Genomic DNA, 14293 nt, shown 5'->3' on the forward strand with positions numbered 1-14293 from the left:
TCCTATCTTTAGTTTACTCTTGTGTTTATTTCCTAGTTCCCACTCCTTTGTTCATGCCATTCTTCCTCTTTGGATTATTGTAGCCTTTCCCTTTCTATGTGATTTCCCTGGTGGCTCAGACGGTAAACCGTCTGTCTACAACTCAGGAGACCTGGGTTTGATCCCTGGGTGGGGAAGATCTCCTGGAGAAGGAAATGCAACCCACTCCAGTATTCTTGCCTGGAAAATCCCATGGACGGAGGAGCCTGGTAGGCTACAGTCCATGGGGTTGAAAAGAGTTGGACAGGACTAAGCGACTTCACTTCACTTCACTTCACTTCCCTTTCTACACACTTTTTAGGCCCACCTCAAATTTCATTTGCTGTGACATACATATTTCTCTTCTTCTTTGGCTACCCTTGAGTGTCTTCCTTTCACTTCTGAGTTCTTGGCATTTATTGCCAGTGGCTGTCCTTTCACACTTACTGCTCTACCATTCTGGGGCTGTAGTTTGAATCTCTTGCTTTTGTGTGTGTTTGTCTTTTCTGGTAACCATATTGTTAGATCACTGAAGACAGGGATATTCATCTTGTTTTTGTTCTTCCAAGTTTATACCTGGCACAGAGTTTCTCAGTAAATAGTTTATTTGATTAACTATAAAAATTTATTTTCCCCTCATATTTATAACACGAACCCTTAAGAGAATGTTTTGAGATTATCTTTTTTGTGTGTCTTTATTAGGAGTTGTACAAAATCACTAGGAGGTGTAAGTAGTGATGAATATTTGAAAAAGGTGTTCCAAGAGGCCCTAGTTTTCTGTTGTCACAGATGTTAAAGAACATGGTATTCCTAATACTTACTAATTTGGTGAACTTGCTTTCTTGTTACCTATTCATCAAGCTGTTAAAATGTAAAATGCAGATTGCATTAATGTGGAAGAGATTTTCTTTTTTTGTTTAGGTACAAAGAGGATGGTGAAGCTTTATTAATTTTGCTTCCCTCAGAAGAAAAAGGGATGGTACAGCAGCTTCTTCAGAAGAAAGTTCCTGTGAAGGAAATCAAGTAAGAATGACTTGCTGTCTTGATGTTATTGTTAGAAAAATGAAGTCATGAAATTACTGTGCCTAATTATGTCCACCTAATTCCCTCCTCCCTCTAATCTTTTCTGCTTTCGGATTTTGGACTTTTTGTTTGTTTTAACAACTCTTTTAGAAAATGGTCAGAGGATAATACAAGATGAAAAACAGACCTTGTTGGCATCAGGAGGCATTGATGGTTGAAAAGATTAAACCTCTTGGATGAACTTATTTTTAGGATTGTTTGTCCTTTTCAGAGGATTGTGCTCTCCTGTCATTGAAGATGTTTAGATTGAGTATCAGTAGATTTGGTTGTAGGCTCATTTATATTGTTTTATATGAAAGGAGAGAAGGTTAGCACTCCCCTTGACTAGGATGGAAGAACCTCTCAGGCCTGACAACACGCATACAGTTAAAGCATTGCCACCTACTTCATCGCATCTAACCACTGTTTTTTGAGGGGGCTTCTCTGATAGCTCAGTTGGTAAAGAATCCACCTGCAATGCAGGAGACCTTGGTTCGATTCCTGGGTCAGGAAGATCCCCTGGAGAAGGGAAAGGCTACCCACTCCAGTATTCTGGCCTGGAGATTTCCATGGACTGTACAGTCCATGGGGTTGCAAAGAGTCGGACACAACTGAGCGACTGAACTGAACTGAACTGAAACACCCTGGCTTTATTTGTAGGAAAGTAGGTTAGATTTGGTGGAGGAGTGGGTAAGGGTTTAGGTAAAACAAAGTTGGGTGTGAGCTCTGTAATTGTTGAGACTGAGTTAAGGTTTTTATGTATATGTATTTTGATATTTTCTGTAATTAAAGAAAAACCTCATCTGCTACCACCTATCACCACTGCAACTTTTCAGGAACAAAATTGTTTAGAAAACAAAATTGTTTAGAAAACAAGTGGGATTTCCTTTGTGAAATATAGAATAGATGCTTGTAAGAATTTCATTTTTTTCCCATAATTTTCATTCTAAATCTGGATAAATTTAAGTAACAATTCTGTTATATTATGCCTAATTTCCAGATAAGGAAAACAATGTTTATATCCTTGACTACTTATTATTTGAATTTGATTTTTTTGATATTTGACTGAAATGGAAATCTTATAAAAAATGAACATTTGCTTTTATTTGTTCTGTTTCATTGATGATCCACCTCCCAGGAGGGACTACTTTCTATCTTTAAAGATTTAAGAGGAACATTGCTAATTGTGGTGTTAACCTAATCTTTCACTCAGCATAGGTTGTTTAGAGAAAATGTCTGATTTTATTTTATTTATTTTTTCTGCATTATTTGAAATATACAGAGTCAACTTTAGGTCTAGTGTAATTTCGATCTAATCTGGGTCATAGATGAGAAAAGATGTTACGGATTTTAAAAATACCGAGGAAAATAGAAAATAATGTATACTATTTTCAGCTTCTAAAATCAAGATGTCTTAGTTTAACTTTTATCTTTTTGTTATAAAAGAATCAATCCAGAAAAACTTATAGATGTTCAGAAAAAATTGGAATCATTTTTAGCTCAAGATCAAGATTTAAAAGAAAGAGCTCAAAGGGTAAGTTATTTTTGAATTGGATACCTTCCTTGGACTAGAGCATGTAATAAAGTTCAATTGTATCATTTTCTGCTACTTCAGATATTCAGGTAGTATACTTTTAAGATAGCTTTACCTTATTCTTTAACTTTGAAAAAGTTACATATTTCTGTAAAAAAATTTTTCTTTGGCCATGCCACGTGACATGCCGCATCTTAGTTCTCCAACCAGGGATTGAACTTGTGCCCCTTGTGGTGGAAGCTCACAGTCTTAACCACTGACTGCCAGGGAAGTCCAAAAATTATATATTCCTTACAGTAACTTGGAAAAATGTCTATTACTTGTCCATAATTTTGCCAGACATATAGAAAATCTGCTTAATGATTATTAAGTATACAAGATAACTTAATAAAGATATCAATTTGGTTTCTTCAGTAAAGTTGTTATTAACTTCTCACTGTACTCTATTGACTGTAAAATTAATGTTAGGTTAAATTTCCAGAAAGCATAGCATTCTTGCTAAATTGTCTTTAGAAATGAGGTTTTAATCTATAAATGTGACGTAATGTTCCCAAACTGCTTTTTTGGACTTATAAGTCCTCTTGATTAGCAAATACCCAAGGAAATGTCACTTTTAGTAATACGTATTTTTTTTGTTCTTAGAGTACTCAGCAGTAGATTCTTTAGAAAAGGAAGATGTGAAATTATTTTGCATTGTGCTTACAGCGGTTTAGTATTTGAATTGACAAATATTTGAATCCCTGTTATGAAACTCTTCATTTTCAGCACTCTGTTACTAACTAACTAAAATATTTTAGTTATGAGATCTACATAGGAAATCTATATCTGCATTTCCCGTAACACATCAACAATGAGTTAGATAGTAGGGATTCAGAGATTTGGAAGAAGAAAATAAAGAGGAGGTATGGAAAGGCCATCCAGAGTAGATAGAAGAGCCTGAGCAGAAAAAGTCAGGAGTTAGTCTTTTGAAATTGGATAATTAAAGCAAAGAAGTTTTATTTAAAGAGAAGATCTTACACTTAAAAAGTTAACTTGGGTTATTTTTTTATCAAATTATTTATCACTATGCTCATGATGATAAGCAGTCCATGGGGTTATGAGGAGTCAGACACGACTGAGCAACTTCCCTTTCACTTTTCACTTTTCATACATTGGAGGAGGAAATGGCTACCCACTCCAGTGTTCTTGCCTGGAGAATCCCAGGGACGGGGGACCCTGGTGGGCTGCTGTCTGTGGGGTCACACAGAATCAGACATGACTGAAGTGACTTAGCAGCAGCGGCATGCTTATGATGAAAGTTAAATTCAGATGCTTAGTATGTGATCTGAATTAACTTTCATCATAAGCATAGTGATAAATAATTTGATAAAAAAATAACCCAAGTTAACTTTTTAAGTGTAAGATCTTCTTGCTTAGTATGTGATTGGAGAAGGCAATGGCACCCTACTCCAGTACTCTTGCCTGGAAAATCCCAAGGACTGAGGAGCCTGGTAGGCTGCAGTCCGTGGGGTCGCTAAGAGTCGGACACGACTGAGCGACTTCACTTTGACTTTTCACTTTCATGCACTGGAGAAGGAAATGGCAACCCATTCCAGTATTCTTGCCTAGAGAATTCCAGGGATGGGGGAGCCTGGTGGGCTGCCGTCTATGGGGTCGCACAGGGTCGGACACGACTGAAGTGACTTAGCAGCAGCAGCAGCAGTATGTGATAGGCCCTTAGCCATGGCATGGCCCTATATGACAGTTGGATGTGTATTATTATTTAATCTTCCCAACAACCTGTGAGGTAGGTGATAATTGATTTGATTTTGTAGATGGGAAAACAGGAGCTTGAGAAAATTAAAAATTGTCCAGGGTGATGTATCTATTAAGTGATAGACCTAAGATTTAAATCCAGGTCTGACTTTCTTCAGAACTTCCATGATACATCAGGAGAAATTAATTCTAAAATATGAGAAAAACATGAAATTCATTCTAAAATATATAAATAAAACATATTCAAACTTACGTAAGCTCACTTTACCTGAAATCTAATGAAAATAGTCTTTAAACAGATTATTTTTCTTAAAATGTTTGGGCATATATTTGGGCATGAAAACATTTATGTGCATGTTTTATCTAGCAGCATACTTTAAACTTGGAGGTAAATCTTGTAGAAGCTTTGGAAATAGTATGCACAATTTGAAAATAGTGTACGTGAATTCTGATGTTGTGACTTACTGCATACCTGGCTCATTCAGTTACGAATCAGGAAATATGAAAAACTGGAAGGATGCTGTTTCAGTGGTTTCTGCATACAGCAAATGAGCCTTCTAGAACAAGATCATAGAAAAGCACATTGAAATAAATGATGTGATTTATTGGATGTCATGCATGGTTTAGCAGAATGGCTAACTGTTGGCAGCTGCAGCAAGCTATCTGATTTCATAGAAGTTATTTTCTAGCTTTTGATTATAATCTGGATAGAACAAAAACGATAAGCAACTGGGGTGATTTCTTGTGGGTGATTGTAGGTGGAAAATTATCCTTGAATTATTCATTTTAATGCCTATGGAGACAGGGAAAATGGTTTGGAGACTAGTGTAAATGGTTTGAAGAAAGGATTAGTGTAAAGTTAGAAAAAATGTGAAGTTTAGGAAATATAGAAATGGGAATTAAATATAGTTTACAAAGCTTAATTTTAAAATAAAAAATAAAACTTCTGCTTTGCTGTTTGTTTGTTTTTCACCATCTTTGCTGTTTGTTTTTCAGACTGACAGCATTTAGGACCATGTTTACCTTTTAGTTTGCAATGGTTCTTGGCATAAAGATAGTTTACTTTTTTTTAAAACACAGAAGAAATTATCGCAAGTTAATGACAAACTACTTGAAATTATAATGATGAATTACTTGAAATTTCAGTAAATAATTGATTAAAGTTTATAAAAAAGTTTATTCCTAAACTTTTCCTGTTATGATTTTATTAAGCTTAGGTACAGTAAAATTTTATTTTGTTGTACTAGTTTTATTACAAGGATGTTTTCCAGTAATAATTATTATGAATAACTGATATTCATTGATATTTAATATATTTCAGAAGAAATGCTCAAGTGGTCTACATGCATTTTTCTCATTTAGTTCTCATTACACTCAAAGTAGAAGGTACTTTTATATTATCTTGATAGATGAGGAAACTGACAGAGAAATAATAAACTTGCTCAGCTTGTAAGATGTGGAACTCAGATTTCAACTGTTATTTCAAAACCTATATTTTTTCCCATTAATGTACCTGAATGATTTTAACTTATAGAATAGCTTTTTGAGAAGTTTATATTTTATGTTCAGTTGGCTTGATGAAACCAAATTTTATAGTCTTTTCTCAGATTACAATTCTAAAAAGGTAGATTTTTTGTTTGTTTGTTTTTATGGAATGGAGATATACTCAGCTATTTTTAAGAGTTTTCACTACTGTTGAATTTATTCCTTTGATTACTTTCTTTTATCTCAGTTAAAATTCATTTTCCATTTCTGACTGTTATGTCATATACCTCACCCTTTTTTGTTTACAGTGTTTCGTCTCCTACATACGTTCAGTGTATCTGATGAAGGATAAAGAAATTTTTGATGTGAGCAAGTTACCTATATCTGATTATGCCCTGTAAGTATTCCTATTATAATTTTGATTGTGAGTCCTCAGAGTTAGAGGGAATTCGTTTGAAACCTGCTTCTGAGAATCCTAGTTTAAACCTCTTTATGTTACCTTGAAAGAATCTGTTGAAGATTTGCAGAGAAAGACTGTATAAGCTGTAGGAAACTTGTTGACTGTTCAGTTCAGTCAGAAAGAAATTTCTTGTTTGTGAATATAAATTCCTAAAAGGCTGGCAATTTCCTGTAGTTTGGTCTTAAAGGAGATGGAGAGCAGTTGACCAGCATTCTTTGAAATCTTGAGATGTCTTTTTTTCTAAAAAGCTGACCTGGTTTCCCACACACGGTTCTTTTTATGCTTTGGATGCAGGTCTCTTCATTGGTTCTTCCCTTCTTTTAGATTGGTATCCCGTGCTGCTTGTTGCCTGGGTATTCTTTGTGTCTTGGTGTTTCTTACAGGTGCTCACAGTTACCATGGTAAAAGATCTGTCTTTAGTAATTGCAATTGCTGTTATACGAAAATGGAACTCTTGGTCCTGTTTTGGCTAGTATATGAAGGATATTTTTCCCCTAATCTTTTCAGGAGCGTCCATTTTTCAGTGGGGTTCTACCTGTGGGAAAAGCAGTGACAAAATCCTAGAGAAGCGCCCTTGGGGTTACTCGTACTTTGAATGTCAGCTTGAAATCCAATCTGGGATGAAATATGTACTTTCACAGCAAAGTCTGTGTATTTGGCCTGCTTTTCAGGAATTCGAGTGCCTTTACCTTTAAGTTAAGTCTAATAAAAGCTTGTATCTGGGTGAGCTGCTATTTTCTGTTCTTCATGTTAGATTGCAAGTTCAGTATAACAGGTAATTTGTCAGTTATAACATTTTAGAACCACTTAATTTGCAAGATAACAAAGTAAGGTCACTGACTTTTTGTTTAGGTAATGGATAGCAAATCAGATGCCATGGAAACGTGCTTTTCTTATCTCTTTACCAAGTTACTAATTTTAAAATTTCTGAATATGATTCATGGTTTAGATTATTAGCTGAGTTTTTGTGGTTTATGACATTCTATCCTGGTTTTCTCTTTGACATAGCTGAGATATTAACAAACAGGAGAGACACGGGTCTTTAATGCTTCCCTCCTCCGGGGAACTTTCCTGACCCAGGGATTGAACCCACACCTCTTAAGTCTCCTGCACTGGCAGGCAGTTTTTTACCACTAGTGCCACCTGGGAAACCTGGTGCAGCTTAAGCTGGTGTTTTAATTTCTGATGGATGCTGAATTTGTGATCCTAACTGTATCCCTATAACAGTGATAGTGACAAGTGCTCAGAAGTGGCTGCATATGTGCTAGGCACTGTTTTAGATGCATTGTATCTATGAACTCATTTTTACAAGTCTTACAATGTCAGTATTCTTGTCATGCCATCTTGCAAATAAGAGAGCTGAGGTATAGAGAGGTTTAATTATGTCCTTGATCACACAGCTAGTAGCTGACAGAGCCAGGGTTTGAACTTCAATAGTTCTGTTTCTGAATCCAGGTTTTACAACTACACCCATCAGTTTCTGTGAATCATGTCTTAGGAAAAAGGCAGTGGATCCATTTTGTAATGTTAGCTTTTTATTAAAAGCTTATTTCCAATGCATCTGTGGGAACTTAGAAGCTGGGAAAGACCTAATCATAAAGTAAGTCTTGATCTTAGAAGGAGAAAATAAGATTTTTTTTTTCTTTTTTTGATCTCGGGTTTAAATATCCTTTTTTTACAGAGGTTATTATGCCATGTTAAATGTCTTAGAAGAGAGGATGATAATACTTGAGTTCATTCCTTGCAGAGAACATGCGTTCTTTCATGGCCATGTCTTTTCCAGCTTTAATATTATTTATTTTTAATTGGAGTATAAATGCTTTACATTATTGAGTTAGTTTCTGCTGTACAATGGTGTGAATCAGCTGTATGTATACATGTATCTGCTCCCTCTTGAGTCTCCCTCCCACTGCCTCCCCTGAGCTTTAGTATTTATATTTTTATATAAATAAAAACATATTTTACAAAGTATTTTCATATAGTTAGTGCATCAGATATTTACAACAACTGAGATAGGCCTGGTAGATATTTTTATCTTGTATTAATATTTGAGAAAGCTGAGGCTGAGAGAGTTATACTGGAAATAGATAGATCTAGTAGTTGTTTTTTTCTCATCTTATGCTCTTTATTTTGTTAATCATGTTAACCACCTAATGAAAAACAGACATCTCCAATATTTTGTGACAAGTATTCAGTATCTTTTGGATCACCTGACTTGTCAAGATGGAGTTATATCTCAGAAGGACATTTTCTTTTAAAAAAAACTCTAAAACATCTGAACTCTGAGGAACCATTTCACTATAAATTCATAAACACAACCATCAGTGTGTTGAGATAACTCTTCCTTTGCTTATATTTAAGGTCTCTTGGTCTTGCTGTGGCACCACGGATAAGATTTCTTCAGAGAATGCAAAAGCAACCCAGCAAGGAACTGGTAGTGAGTGAAGATAATAAAGTAACTGAGCCAAGGGCTCCCTCCCTGACCAATGATGAAGTGGAAGAATTTAGAGCCTACTTCAGTGAAAAAATGTCTATTCTTCAGAAAGGTGGGAAGAGACCAGAAGGGACAGGGTACAGACCGGATAGTGGCATTAGTGATAAAGAGGAAGAAGAGAAAGAAGATGAAGAAGAAATGGACGAGAAACTGAGAAGAGCAGAAGGATCTCCACTTGAGTCTGTCCCTAGCAGTGAAGAGTCCCAGAAGGACCGGGAAGCCCCTGTACAGTTCTTGGACAGAGACGATGAGGAGGACGACGATGGCCTCGAGGCTGACTTATTTAAAGTGAAGCGGCACAACGTGTTTGGGTTGGATCTTAAAGAGAACAAAACACTGCAGGTAAGCTTACCTCCAGTGGAGGATCAGAGGTCGGGGGGCTTTTATTTCCTTACCGCTCTTATGATGTGCTGCTTTTTGCCTTTGAGGAAGTATGGGAAAATAACCAGGAGAAATTTGTAGAATGACTTTATTTGCTGTAAACTCTCCCTCCGTCTACATCTTTAGAGATGGAATAGGTGCCAAAGAATTCTCATTTTTCATAACTTCGGGAACTCTTAAGAGATTGACAGCTGTAATCTTCTCATTTATTGGCTTTCTGATGCATATTTTTAAAGTAGCCAGAGTCATGATTATAATATTAAGTAAGATGATAGGGTTCTGTGGCTTATGATGTGAGGATCCTTCATTGTGATTCTTAACACACTATTTCTGAGTTAAATAATTACAAATATCCCTTACAACAATTCAGTCTCTCTAAACTTTTAATGAGAGATTTCGTTTTGGGCACCAATCCATAATTTGAAATAGAAAGCCAGCACTTCTATTTAAAGACCAGTTATGAAGGTTTATTAAAAGTTTCATGTTTCTCACTAGACACCTTCTAGGAGGAATAAAAAAGATAATCCAGGTAAAGCGCCTGTTTCCTGGGATACTTGAAGGTGCACAGTAAATATGTTTCTCTGCCCTTCCCTTATTTTTCTTTAATTTTGTATTCCTTATTCTTGATCATTTCTTTAGACAGCATTTGAATGAAAAATAAACCTGAACTCTTGTTCTTTATACATTTCTAAGACTCACAATAGGGAACACTAAATTTTGAACTATGAAACTTGGATAGGTGTTTTTTTAAATAACTAAATGGCAATTTAAAAAGTAGCAAACATGCTTATTGAGTATTTAATATGTATCAGGCATTTTCTAAGCATTATCTCATATGGTCCTTGTATAATCCCTGTGAGGTGGATATCCTATCAGGTACAAGAAAGAGGAAAAAAACTGAGATATAGAGATAGTAAAATAGTGAGTTTCATAATTAGTTATTGGAAAATTGGAGTTTGGATATAGGTATTCTGACTCCAGTATTCATGTCTTGACCAATAATCTGATTTTTGAAGTTTGATTTAAATTTTCACTTATGTTTTCTTTTGGCTGTTTTATAGTTTTAGCACTTGAATTTAGGGCTAATATTCATTTCAATTTAATTTTTGTATCTGGTGTGAGGTAAGAGCCGAGGTTCCAACTGCCTCCCCTCCTTGCTGTGTAGTTGTCTAGTTGAACCAGAACTCTGTTTGAAGTTGCTGCACTTTTTCCATTCTAGTTACCTTGACTCTGTGTTGAAAATTAGTTGACCATGTCTGTGTAGGTCTGTATGTTGACTTGCTTCGGCTCTATACAGCTGTTCTTTCAGCAATAATGCCATTGTCAGTTAGTACAGCTTTATAGTAAGTCTCAGATCAGTATTAGTCTTCCAACTTCATATTTTAAAAATCTGTTTGTCTATTTTTTTAGACCGTTGCATTTCCATATACGTTTTTGAATCAGCTAGTAAGATTTTACAAAAAGTCTTATAGCATCTTCATTGAGATTACATTGAACCTTGAAATCTATTTGGGGAGAATTGACATCTTAACAGTGTTGACTCTTCTGGTTCATGAATACAGCATATCTTTCCATTTATTTAGGCCCTCTTTAGTGTCTTTTAGCATTTTAAAATTATTTTAAGCATGTGGATCTTAAAACATATTTTGTTAGATCCATCTCTTCCTATTTTGTAGTTTTCAATGCTATCATAAATGATACTTTAAAAATTTCAGGTTCCATTTTTTGTTGCTAGAATGTAGAAGTACAGTTTTTGTATACCAGTCATTCTAAACTGTCCTATTAAGTTATTGTGGCTGTTTTTTGAGATTCTTTGGATATTTTTTGGATTTTCTCTGTAGCTGGTCATGGTATTTGTGAATAAAGATGGTTTCATTTCTTCCTTTCCAATCCATATGTTGTTATTACATTTTCTTATTTGATTACACTGCATGTTGAATAACAGTGAGAATGGGCATCATTGTCTTGTGCTTAGGGAGGGAAAACATTCAGTCCTTTACCATTACATCTGATGTTAGCCATAGATTTTTTTTTGTAAATGCTTTTAACAGATTGAGAAAGTTCATTCTATTTCTGGCTGATTTGTTGTTTTTATTAGAAATGGATAGTGAAGTTTGTCAGATGCATTTTATGCAACATTAGGGTGAACATAGAATTGTTGTTATTTATTCTGTTGGCCAAGAGAATGCACTGGTCATAGCAAACACCCTCTTCCAACAACATAAGAGACAACTCTACACATAGATATCACCAGATAGTCAATACCAAGATCAAATTGATTATATTCTTTGCAGTCGAATATGGATAAGCTCTATACAGTCAGCAAAAACAAGACCAGGAGCTGACTGTAGCTCAGATCATGAACTCCTTATTGCCAAATTCAGATTGAAATTGAAGAAAGTAGGGAAAACCACTAGATCATTCAGGTATGACCTAAATCAAATCCCTTACGATTATACAGTGGAAGTGACAAATAGATTCAAGGGATTAGATGACAGAGTGTCTGAAGAACTATGGAATGGAGGTTTGTAACATTGTACAGGAGGTGGTGATCAAAACCATCCCCAAGAAAAATAAATGCAAGAAGGCAAAATGGCAGTCTGAGGAGGCCTTACAAATAGCTGAGAAAAGAAGAGAAGTGAAAGGCAAAGGAGAAAAGGAATGACATACCCATCTGAATGCAGAGTTCCAAAGAATAGTAAGTAGAGACATGAAAGCCTTCTTAAGTGAACAAAGCAAAGAAATAGAGGAAAACAATAAAATGGGAAAGACTGGAGATCTCTTCAAGAAAACTAGAGATACCAAGGGAACATTTCATGCAAAGATGGGCACAATAAAGGACAGAAATGGTATGAACCTATCAGAAGCAGAAGAAATTAAGTTTAGGTGGCAAGAATACACAGAATGACTATACAAAAAAGATCTTAATAACCCAGATAACCATGTTGGTGTGATCACTCACCTAGAGCCAGACAGCATGCGAAGTCAAGTGGGTCTTGATTTATTCCAACATATGGGAACTGGGATTTTTCTGACTCTTGTCCCGACTCCTTTCCCCTTTCTCTTCCTCCTTGCTTTTTTTGTTCTCTCCTCCTGGAAGTGTGCCTACGAGATGCCAGGAACTGAGCTGTGTTCTTAGTAAGTTTCAGAGGCTTATACTTTAACAGATTATTAAACTGAAATTTCAGTACAAAATTTTGGATTTCTTTATTGATTATTGAAACCAAATATTTTAAAATGTTAACATTGGCACTTCAGTAGAGAAGACCATGAGGGAAGTTGAACCTTAAAGAATGGATATGAGTTTAATATATTGTCCTAGAGGTCTCTTCCTCAGTTCTTTTTGTTCTTTTTACTTTATTCTGCTCTTCAGCAGTTATTTCCACCATTTTATCTTCCAGCTCACTAATCTGTTTTTCTGCTTCGTATATTCTGCTATTGCTAGAGCCTATTATACAAAGTGAAGTAAGTCAGAAAGAGAAAAATATTGTATACTAACACATATATATGGAATCTAGAAAGATGGTACCGCAGAATTTATTTGCAGGGCAGCCATGGAGAAACAGAGAACAAACTATGCACATGGGGAGAGGGGAGGGGAGGGTGAGATGTATGCAAAGAGTAACATGGAAACCTACATTACCATATGTAAAATAGATAGCCGATGGGAATTTGCTGTAAGTCTCAGCGAACTCAAACAGGGGCTGTGTATCAACCTAGAGGGGTGGGATGGGGAGGGAAATGGGAAGGAGATTCAAGAGGGAGAGGACATATGTATACCTATGGCTGATTCATATTGAGGTTTGACAGGAAACACCAAAATTCTGTAAAGCAATTATCCTTCAATTAAAAAATAGAAAAAGAATGGATATGAATTAATAGGAAGGGGAAAAAGAACATTCTAAGTAGAGAGTACAGAATGAGCCCATGGTCGCAAGAAAGTGTGTTTAATGTGGGGAGCTATTTCTGATATTATGTTCAGTTTCAGTACTGAGGCTTAGTGTCCATCTCTGTAAAATTACTCCCTGTCATAGTTATTGAGATGCCTAGAGATAGAAAGTAACCAGAACAGTTTGTGTATGTAGAAGGAGTATAGTTAAAGTTAGCTGTTATTTCCACTTGATGAAATAAAATAGGAAGATAGAAGTAAAGAGTTGATAGAGGTTTGCTAGTGCAGTGGCTAGGCAGTGTCTGAGGTAGTACTGAAAGCTTTTTTTGAATCAGGATGCATTATAGAAAGAAAAAGTGATGTATTTTATTTATTCTAGGTGTAGTAGTATCAGAAAATAAGACTACTTTTTTGATTTTAGCATAGTTGATAGACCAGTTTTCATATTTTCAGTGTCCTGCGTTGATCTGGACGGTACTAAGCCGTATTCTGATACCACAGGTCCAGCTGATGTTTTAGCCAGGTATTTAAGGAGTTTATAATTTAGTATATTTAGACTGTTAACTAGGCAAGTACAGTGCCCTTTAGAAATGAATCATTTGGTTATAAATAAAACTAAAAATGATGTTGAGAGTAGATACATCATGTGGAGTCATTAAATGAAATTCATTATTATATGAATATTTTTCTGGGTGGAATTCTCTGTCCAGTTAACTGGCATGTTCTTGTGGATATTAATACTGTACAGTATACCTCTCAAAAAATACTATATAGAAGGTATTAGGTTATGGATATTGTTTATATGTTTTAAGACTGTTGATTTAAAAATGGACATTTTTAAATGGACTGTTGACAAAGGAATGATAAAGAAGATGTGGTACATATATACAATGGAGTATTATTCATACAAAATAATGAAATAATGCCATTTGCAGCATCATGGATGAACCTAGAGATTGTCATACTGAATGAAGGAAGTCAGGCAGGGAAAGACAAATGTCATATGATATTGCTTATATGTGGAATCTAAAAAAAGTGTTACAAATGAACTTATTTACAAAATGGAAATAGAGTCACAGATGTAGAAAACAACCTTATGGGGTTACCATGGGGGAAGGCAGGGGAAGGGATAAGTCAAGAGACAGGGATTAACATATACACATTGCTATGCATAAAATGGGCTTCCCTGGTTAGCTTAGCTGGTAAAGAATCTGT

The 14293-nt window shown here is 35.5% G+C and overlaps 1 protein-coding gene and 1 non-coding gene across 2 annotated transcripts in view; both read left to right on the forward strand.

Moving 5' to 3' along the window:
- DDX10 (DEAD-box helicase 10) overlaps positions 1 to 14293 on the forward strand; it is a 311200-nt gene that overhangs the window by 59451 nt on the left and 237456 nt on the right. The window contains exons 10-13 of the mRNA XM_061440233.1: positions 940 to 1041; positions 2527 to 2614; positions 6163 to 6251; positions 8676 to 9150. Coding sequence (XP_061296217.1) covers positions 940 to 1041; positions 2527 to 2614; positions 6163 to 6251; positions 8676 to 9150 — 754 coding nt within the window. The remainder of the gene's footprint in view (positions 1 to 939; positions 1042 to 2526; positions 2615 to 6162; positions 6252 to 8675; positions 9151 to 14293) is intronic.
- LOC133227196 (U6atac minor spliceosomal RNA) lies at positions 1387 to 1512 on the forward strand. Its single transcript, XR_009729754.1, has one exon. It is a non-coding gene; the product is annotated as a U6atac minor spliceosomal RNA (small nuclear RNA).

The sequence above is a fragment of the Bos javanicus genome, chromosome 15 (assembly GCF_032452875.1).
Source record: "Bos javanicus breed banteng chromosome 15, ARS-OSU_banteng_1.0, whole genome shotgun sequence".
NCBI lineage: Eukaryota > Metazoa > Chordata > Mammalia > Artiodactyla > Bovidae > Bos > Bos javanicus.